The sequence below is a fragment of the Acanthaster planci genome, linkage group LG03, assembly GCF_054643075.1.
Source record: "Acanthaster planci isolate LZ-2023a linkage group LG03, COTS_SCS, whole genome shotgun sequence".
Classification (NCBI taxonomy): domain Eukaryota; kingdom Metazoa; phylum Echinodermata; class Asteroidea; order Valvatida; family Acanthasteridae; genus Acanthaster; species Acanthaster planci.
In genome coordinates this window covers 3,461,293-3,470,886 of record NC_141779.1, presented here as the reverse complement: position 1 = coordinate 3,470,886, position 9,594 = coordinate 3,461,293, and the positions used below count along the sequence as shown (strand labels likewise).

At 39.2% G+C, this 9,594-nt stretch overlaps 2 protein-coding genes across 2 annotated transcripts in view; one reads left to right on the top strand and one right to left on the bottom strand.

Annotated features, from left to right (window-relative positions):
* Positions 1 to 16: 16 nt before the first annotated feature.
* On the top strand, positions 17 to 6,100 carry LOC110986853 (proton-coupled folate transporter-like). Its single transcript, XM_022249114.2, has 6 exons — positions 17 to 106; positions 1,700 to 2,750; positions 3,112 to 3,243; positions 3,611 to 3,694; positions 4,264 to 4,420; positions 4,941 to 6,100. Exons 1-6 carry the CDS (start codon positions 17 to 19, stop codon positions 4,999 to 5,001), a joined length of 1,575 nt encoding a protein of 524 aa, XP_022104806.2. The 3' UTR covers positions 5,002 to 6,100.
* LOC147799560 (uncharacterized) overlaps positions 5,542 to 9,594 on the bottom strand; it is a 92,341-nt gene continuing 88,288 nt past the window's right edge. Inside the window, exon 84 of the mRNA XM_087133984.1 lies at positions 5,542 to 8,222. Within this exon, the coding sequence (XP_086990110.1) occupies positions 7,938 to 8,222 (285 nt within the window). The 3' untranslated portion in view covers positions 5,542 to 7,937. The remainder of the gene's footprint in view (positions 8,223 to 9,594) is intronic.

Sequence of the window (9,594 nt, the reverse complement as noted above, 5' to 3'; positions counted from 1 at the left end):
GAGACGTCTAGGAACAATGGCGATTGCTTTCTGCGGCAAATACTACAAGAGGGCGCTGTGGCAGCTAAAAATATTCATCACGTCTACGGTCTCAGATCGACCCGCGGTTGGAAAAAAATAATAAAATAAAAAAAATTAAAGAGCATAAGAAGATTTACTTTTGGATTCATTATCAGTAAACATCAGGGAAAACTCTTCCCAAAGGACAACAAAAGAAGAATATCTAAGCATCAACAACTGAAGTTTGTTTTGTTTCTGCAAGGTCAAAATACATGTAGGCCTAAATGAGGGCAAAGGAAATTCCCATTAATCCCGACTGAATTGTAAAATGAACTTAAACAAAAAACGAAGCACAGGATTACAGTCTGCCACTCAGTTTTCTGTAGCATGTGCAAAATAATATATAGACCAACTCTACGTGCAGACAAAAACATCACAGCTCTAGCTCTGCCCGGCACATACAAAACTTGAGATCATCTAAAATGGCCGGTTTCATCTTTTTCTCTTGAGCTATTGAAGCTGCGCAGTAAGGCAAAACCCCGCCGCCTACTCTCCAAACACTTCATGAAAACTGTTGATTACATTTATTTTACTACTCAACTGAAATATCTTGTTTAAATTGGTTTAAGATTTTGCTATAACTGCTAAATAGATCAGGATTTTTAGGAGCTTAAGCAGTACGTGATTCTGCTCATCAGGACTCATGATTCGAATAATACTGGTCAATAAAAGTCAGGTGCAGCCTGGCCTTGCTTCCAATTATATCCAACAGTCGCTGTAATAAATACAGTCAAACTTCAATAAGAAGAGCACTGTTAATACAAGGTTCCTGTCATAACAAGGAAAAAGTTTAGGTCTTTGTTGTTGTTTTTTCCACTCCTGATAATACAAGGTTCCTCTTAAAACAAGGTCATTTGTAAAGTCCCAAGAACCTCTTCTTAACGAGGTTCAACTGTAGACCATCAATCATACATCCTAGGGAAGTGGTGGATAAGCAGACAAATTAACCAGACAGCATAGCCCTGAACTCACAAGCCGGCCACACAAACATGTTGCTTTTGTGCCCTGCGATGGCTGTAGGGCCTATAGGGACCCAGTCGGGCCAGGCGGAGTCTGCTTCGGCCATCACAAGTATTGAAAGGGGGCACAACCGACACTTCTTTTCCATAGGTGCCACTCTGTCTTTTTCATTTGAAAAGAATAAATCGTGCCAGTTTCATTTGAAAAGAATAAATCGTGCCAGTGCTCACAGAAATACATTTACTGAGTCTAAAACGTAAACACAAATAACTTGACGCAGTATGCTTTTGCATGGCAGGTTGCAAGCTCTGGGTCACTCTAAGAGACCCCACAGTGTCCTATCCGTATACGGAAGTTGAACAAGTACAAAGGCATACCGCCCAGTCATCGTGCACACATTTAATGCAATGACAGGACTCCATCGACATCGTAATTGCCAACCAGTACATCTCGTCACGTCTGGGGTCAGGTAAGGACAACGTGAAGTTTTGTAGTGATTTTAGCTTCAACGAAGTTCTGTGTCAATGCTGGGATCAATATGTTAGAACTCACGGCGATGAGTTCGGTTGTTTAACGTCATCACCAGCTGCAAAAAAGATGCGTTTATTATTGCTCCCACAGCCTGTTGAACACGACAACCACGTTTTAGTAATCCTGGTGGGTTAAGTAGCGCTAAAAGGGGAATGGTATAGGCCTAGGCCTATTCGACATGGAGACGCGCAACGAGGCAGACAGATCACCCAACTGTGAAACCGAGCCACTGGTGAACAAGGCTGCGTTAACGTTGTCTGGAAGAGAGAGGGCGATGAGTCGATGGGTGACGGTCGAGCCCGTACTCTTCCTGGCTTCTGCCAGCTCCATCGTGACGAGTATCTTGCGCATCCAGTACGTATTGGTGAGAGTGCAAGAGTCGTACAACTACACCGTTCACAAAGACTCACCTTGTCGAGACCGGAATCAGACTGCCAACTCCACGGATGACGACACTGAGGCACAGATCCAGGCGGACGCAGCTCATTGGATGTTGCTCTTCAACCTCGTCGGAGCTTTTCCAGGCTTCGTGTCTGCCATCATCCTCGGAGCCTTGTCCGACCGGTTCGGCCGCAAGATGTTCCTCGCCCTCTCCACCTTTGGCAGTGTCGCGTTCGCCGGCGTCTGTACGGCCGTCATGGTCTTCAACCTTCCTCTGGAGGTATTTTTCGCCGGTGATCTTGCCATGGGCCTGACAGGAGGCCTGACGCTGATGCTCGCAATATCCTTCTCCTACATCGCAGACGTCACCTCCAAGGAGGAGCGCACTTTTAGGCTAGTTGTGATCGAGACGGTCTTCGTCTTTGCTGGACTTATACAGATCGGCATGGAATATCTTAATGAAGCTCTTGGCTTTGCAACAGCGGCTGGAATCGCGACAACTCTCGGTGTCCTTGCCGGTGTCTACTTGATGATACCCGGTGCTCTGATCGAAACGATCCAGATGAACAGTCAGCAATCGGATGGCCAGAAACAGAAACTTACACAAAGTCTACGGAACATCAGACGATTGTTATACCTCAAGGGAGGCGCCGTGCGCACCTGTTGCTTGCTTCTCATCTACGCTACCTGTTTTTCGTTGACGCCTTTGGTATCGTCAGGCCAGGTTCGAATCTTGTATGCTCAAGCCGAACCCTTCTGTTGGTCATCGATGACTATCGGATATTACACCGCGTTTGCATGTGGTATCCCGTTAATTGGTAAGTATATGTCACTTGGATTCAAATCTCAATGACAGCCCAAGGTACATACTAACAAAGTATCACAGCTCGGGTTGAGCTGGTTGAATACACGTAAGTTTCAAATACATGTTGTTGTTGGTATTCCTGCATTTTCTGAATCGATTGGACAAATACTGATTTTTTTTTTAAGTGATGGTTCAGAGTGATCGCCCTTAATTCATCTCTCCGAAAAATTTGTCCTTATTTTTCCTGATTGCGCAAAGATCGATGTTTAAAGGCGGTTCATAAATTTATAATCGAAACTTACAAGTAAATTTACAATATCAGTATAGAGTTTCATATTAAGATCTTGAACATACCGGCATGTTAATGCAATTAGGTAACATTGGAGGCTTCAAGTTGTTGACAAGATGTTTCAGTGACCATTGGATCTTCCAAATCAGTTGCATCAGTGCTATCATGGCGTTTGCGGCTATGGGGCTCGTCAGAACATCGACACTATTTTTCTTGGGTAAGCAGTTCATCCTTAAATGGTAAGCAACATTTAAACCAAGCTTATTATGACGCAGTCATTTTCATGTACATAAAACACATTTGAGTACCTTTTTTAAATAGCATACCCGTATAACAATTCCCTCCTTAAAATAAAAGACATATATATCATACAGCTGATTCCAATGACCAAAGTCTCAAATGAAGTATAACTTACACAATATTGCATTCAACTCACACGAAACATTCGGTTCTGTTTCTTTTTGGACTGACTTTTTTCAAGAGTTGCCCAAACCACGTTTTCTTTCCCGTACCTTCAGCAGCGGTATGTCATTGTTGTAACAATGTAGTTTAGGAAAAAGGACTATCTGCCTGATTATTTGCAGCGCTAATCCTCACAGTGTTTGCAGGACTGTGTTTCCCTGTTATCAGAGGTTCGCTTTCCAAACTGGTCCGGGCAGACGAACAAGGTATGTTCAAAAATTAAAAGTAAATACAGAAATCACGAAACGAGACCGACAAAACGGAGAGTGTGTTCGATAGAGACTGCAAGTTAGCATTAGAAGTACGGCCTTCGTTTCTCTATTCTTGAAGCCAATTAACAGTTAATGTGTGCTCAATCGATGCTCTTCTTTAGGTTTAATAAGAAGTGTTAAGTTTAGATGGAAAAATAGAGTTCTAAACGGAGGCATGATGTCATCAAAAATTTGAAAACTGCAATTTTCCCGCAAATTTCTTAATTAAATTTTGTTTTCTCCTTTTTAATGAACGGGAAGCCACTTTCCTAGTTTTTTATTTGCTTCAATGACGCCGTTCACAATGACGTTATTAATTTTATCTCCCACGAACGCCTGACTGCGTTCGTGTGTTATTAATCTCGATGACCACTACTTTGTCAATAATTAGCTACCTGCAGTACGCGGAATGTCTAAATTGGCAAACTTGATCACTGCTGTCTTTGCAAATGCACCTGACATCTGAAATGCAATGGAAAAGGATGCAAGAACAACGCCTTCTCTTTAATTTCCTGCTGTTTCAGGTGTTGCCTTTTCATTCTTCGCCTGTGTTGAGAACTTCGGCACGTACATTTCTCCAATTGTCATTAACGCGGTCTACATGGCTACCGTGGCATTCCAACCAACGTTTGTGTATTTCTTGATAGCAGGAGTCACGTTTATTCCATCTATATTAGTCGCGTACGTCATTTTGAGTACTTTACACATAGGCCCCTATCACCCTTAAACTGCTGGGATATTCTAGTAATTTCTTGGTTAATATGTGTTTCATTTGCAGAGTGAAATTAAATATTTGAAATGCTTTTATTTTAAAATTTCAGAGGACCAAATGTGAAATTCCATTTAATTGCAGCAAATGAATATTTTACCCTGCGTGTGCATGCCCCTAATTCTTGATTTGTGGCTGATAGTCTTTTAAAATATATCCTCGTTTGGACAACTTTTCATAACACTTTTTCATGAGTGGCTATTAAAATAAAAATCGGCACATGAGCTAACTTTGAAAATCATGAGACATTTTCACATTGTTGTCTGTTCAAAATGCACAGAATCGATGTTTCGCACTTTTAATTTGTTCAACTAATATCCAACCCAGAAAAAAAACACACTTCCACTTTTTTCTTTACAGGGCTTAGCAAAGCATGTAGAAGTTCATACTTGCTCGGTAAAATGTCGACTTTGCTTCTGTTTTTCTGGACAGGCTTTTTCACGTCATCAACAAACGGTACAGCGATTCTCATCACGTGGCACCCAACCTTTAGAGGACTTGCAGACAGCGAGTTAAATCTTGAAACTGGGAAGTAAACTCGGAGAAAGTAAAATGTACTCAATCCTTTTATTCTAAAGGCAAACTATAAAAAGATTGAAGCGGCTGTACTTATCGAAAATGTTGGAGAGGTGTTTTTTTAGTTACCGAGTTAGCGAGGTACTCGAAGAAATGTTGAATTTTAAGGCATATTTTATTTTGCTTTAATTAATTCCATTAATGTTTGTTTTGTATTTATATGTTAAATTATGCTACTCTGTATTCCTGATTAACTTCTTGTTCTTTGTATCTGCGGGATGTCACGAGAATGGAAAAGAATTGGCAGTTCTGTTCATATTATACACTGCGATAAAAACTCTTCAAGTAAAAGTCTTCATTTAGTTTTCTGTAGGGTTTAACATTCCGATGTTATTGCTGCAGCAGTCCATTTTTACATGCTATTTTTTTCTTTCAAAAGTGGAGAACAATTTTCCACAAATTTTAATTAGACAAGAGAGCAAAAAAGACCTGGGGTTGATTCAGAAAGAAAAGGGAATTTAGTAATTTGCTTAAATTTGTATTTTATTGTTTATGACATCACACAATATTAAAATGACAAAACAGTCAGCCTTCAAAATATGATATTTTGGTTCTAAACAATTTGGGGTACTCCTCATGCACAATATATTTAGGGTTAATGAAATTATTTAGTATAAACTATAACCAAAAAGTAAAACAATCAATCAGCCTCTAAAATCTAACATCTTCGGGAAGCAAACACTTTGTGGTTATTCCTCATGCATGACAATTAGGGTTAATAACATTACATAAACAACAACAAAGTGATTAAAACATACAAAGGTAAAAATCCCTTAGAGTGCATTTGAACTTTATATATGAAACCCTTGGGTTCATTCTCGGATTACAAAGGTCCTATTTAACCAATAAAGTGCTGAACAGTCAGAGATTTGGAATAAAAACTGTTAACAAGGTGTTTCAATACTTTTTTGTTGCTTTTAATGAAACTTTTTTTCAAAGACACGAAAGCTGGATTAATTTGTTTAGAAATATAACAGAAAGGTTGGCATTAAACCTGAGACGTTCAAGAAACCCAACTTACCCTGCATGGTCTGGTCTGCATTGAATTCCCTGATATGAACATTCATGTTACACATATGAAAGAGGAATACATTTCTTTAAAAATGTATTTTAAAAATGAGCTTCATAGGCATTGAATACATCTTAAAATGGAAACAATAAAATAAAAACAACTATACAGTGGTTATAAGCTATTAACTACAATTAAGGTATTTGGGCCTGTTAACAATACCCAGGCACTTACTTAATACTAGAACTCTGAGTGATTGCAGTGAAAACTGTGATAAATAGAAGGACTATCTCCTACAAAATCTTAGACACACACTTAGTCTATGGATCAATTGCACACGGTGAAATATTTGCAAGCAAAACTGCAAAACTTCAAAGTTCAAAACTGAGTGCAAAACTTAAAAGAAAAATCATGCATACATTATCAAAACTTTGAAAGAAAAGTCGAAGCAATGAAAGTGTGTTAGAAACATTTTCATTCAACTGCACATTTTTCTTTGGTTAATGAAAGCTATCTCATATCTACTATATTAAGTTAAATGAATTTAAATTGCATTTAACATGTAATTTGAAAATAACCATGCTTCCCTTGACAACTAACGGCGCTGTTGCTGTGCTGTCGTCCAGGGAAGACACAGTTCAGTGCACCCAACCTTACACAGCTATACTTGTGGGTTATTCCCTTTGTTCTCGTGTACAAAACTCCCGCACAACACGCACACATTTTCACATCACTCCCATTTGAATTTTGCAAAACAGACAGATTTTCTCTTTTCCAACCAAACGCCACGGCTGCTCAAGCAAAAGTGACCGGGGGTAACTCTCTCCAGTGCTACTACTATTTTTAAGGTCACGCCAGTAACTAGTTCGAGGCATTAAATCACCATGCCAGCAACCGCAAGTGATCACTACTGACCCACTTAGTGACAAGAGCCTCCAATGTCCCGCGGTGATAAATGATTTGAAGCTGCAATTTATTTTGCCTCAAATTGATTAAAATACTTCATTTTGCGACAGATGAATGGCACCTGAAAATTCCTCCTTTTTGAGTAAATCTGAAATATCTATTTCGTGAAATCCTTGTCGGGTACCATCTCAGTACCCCACAAGTACCCTATGGGGTACTTCCCATTGTTGCGGTACCCCACAAGCCCCTCTATACACGCGCAAACCTCTACGTATTTCTGTTCATATTATGAATCCAGAATGTTCACACTGCAAACACGTCTGAGAACACGTTTCTTAACATTCTTATTTCTCCAAAGAAAAAATGAATTCAGTCCAGCAAAATCTTTGACAAATGCTGTAAGTTTTTTGCACACAAACCAATGCACCAGTGAGGTTTTCTTCTCAGGATGATGTCACACTTTTACTCATGAATATGGAAATACATATTTGCAAAATGCAAAACAAAACACAAAGGCAACAAAATACCCTTCAATTGAAAATGAGGTCAACTAAGACACAAAGATGCATCCTGGATGTTTGTATTCAAAACAATACATTGCAAAGAATTCTTTAATATCACTATAAAAATAAAGTTGTTTGACAAGAACTACAAAGCCTCACACACCTCGTTGAAATAGTATAGGTTATCTGGTCAAAAATATATCAATACTGCTTCACAATGTAATCTCGTTAGATGAATTTGTAATGTCTTGAGTATTCTAAGCATATACAATTCCCACACAGACTCACTTCAGGCCCCAATTTTTAGACTGCTCATGTAAAAAATCTTTAAGGCACTTCATTATGAAAGTATTTGCACGCATTTGTTGCAAGAGACATGATGGATATTATGTTATGACAATTGCTTAACCAGAAGTTTTTTTCTCATACGTCATGTTAGACTGTTACACAAATTTTTGACAATTTTTTCTTACGTTTTTGGTTGTTTTCATAACGACTATTGTAAGGACTTGAACCATTAGAGGCATTCCCACTGACCCCAGGGCTGACCTCCGACCTCAAGGGCTGCAAGTTCAAGCTCTGTCTAGTACCCTGCTTATCCGTCATACCTCGATCAGCATCCTCCAGTAATAGGTCCAGCATGGCGATGGTACCTGACTGGTTTGTGGCGATGAAACGGTAGTGGTCTTCAGCAATCTCCACATATTTGAAGAATTTAATCTAAATTGGCAAATAAAAATGTTCAGATTACGTTGTGTACGACAAAACTATTTTCTTGCTTTGGTAGTCTGAAACTTGAAGGTTAACCCTAACCCCCCAAGGGTTGCTGGACCTGACCTTACCCATTCACACAAAGTTAAACACCCATTTGGGACATTGTGCACAGAGGCTGTTGGACTTTTGCAAAAGCCAGCTGTTATGGGCCTACTAGACCTATCCCCACAGAATTAAACACTTTACTACTGTTTAATTCTGTGTGGTTGGGGAGGGTTAGGGTTAAGGAAGGTCTGTATTGGTTGATTCAACAACCAGCTCAATGGAAGATGAAAACATTTCACAATGGCCACAGCACTTGTTGCTAACATCAATACCGTACATGACACTAAACACAGTAACAGAGGCGCCATGACATTACCATCACAATCTCCTGATAGTTTCCATTTTTACCATGACTTAAACACTCCACATCCTCTTAAACCCCCCAAGGCAGACAACAAAATGAAATCAAAGGGTGCTCTCTGTTTAAAAAAAAAATCAATGTAAAAACTGACAGGTGAATTGTGTTCCGTCAATTTTTTGACTGAATAAGGGAACGGCGGTTTTCTAGAAACATGAATTGCTCTATTGTTGGTTCAAACTTAAGCTTGCATGCCTTTTTAAATGTAAAAAAATTCTCCAGGGTGTTGAAGTAAACATAAAAATGTAATAAAATGTAGAAACATCCACACATGAAAGTTTTGTGCCATAAATGAGTTGTACATCTTCACAATTTCTACTGACAAATTTGTTAAAAGAGATGGCCAGACAATATCTGAAGCTAGTTGACTTTACATATTCATAACAACCCAGATCCCATCTCTCTGGTCAAAATTAAGGAGACCAATCCTCACCATCCCGAAAAAAGTCTGAATCTGTTTGCTGCATGTACTTTTTTTCCACAAGAAATTGAATGGCAACCAATATTGGGGATAAGGGGTATGGTAACACATATTGAACATATTCAAAAACTGTAAGTTTAAACATTCCATGAAGAGGCAGTTTGAAAAATCACTGTTGAATTTCCAACAAATGTTGCATATAGATACAATTACAATTTAATTCTATTTAAATGGGACAGTTGAAATTGAAATCAAGCACATCAGCAGGACAGCTGTAATAAAACAAATACTGACCACTTTATATCATGGTTTAGTAAAAACTCGCATCCCTCAGCGAGCCACGAAACTTTCTATTTTCCCTCAGCTTCGCCTCTGGAAAAATAGATCACCTCAGAAAGCTAGTTCCTCTTCACCACTCAAACAATGAATATTTGTACACTGCACCAGTGGCAGAGCTAGGATTTTACTAGCGGGGGCTCACAACGGGGGCATCA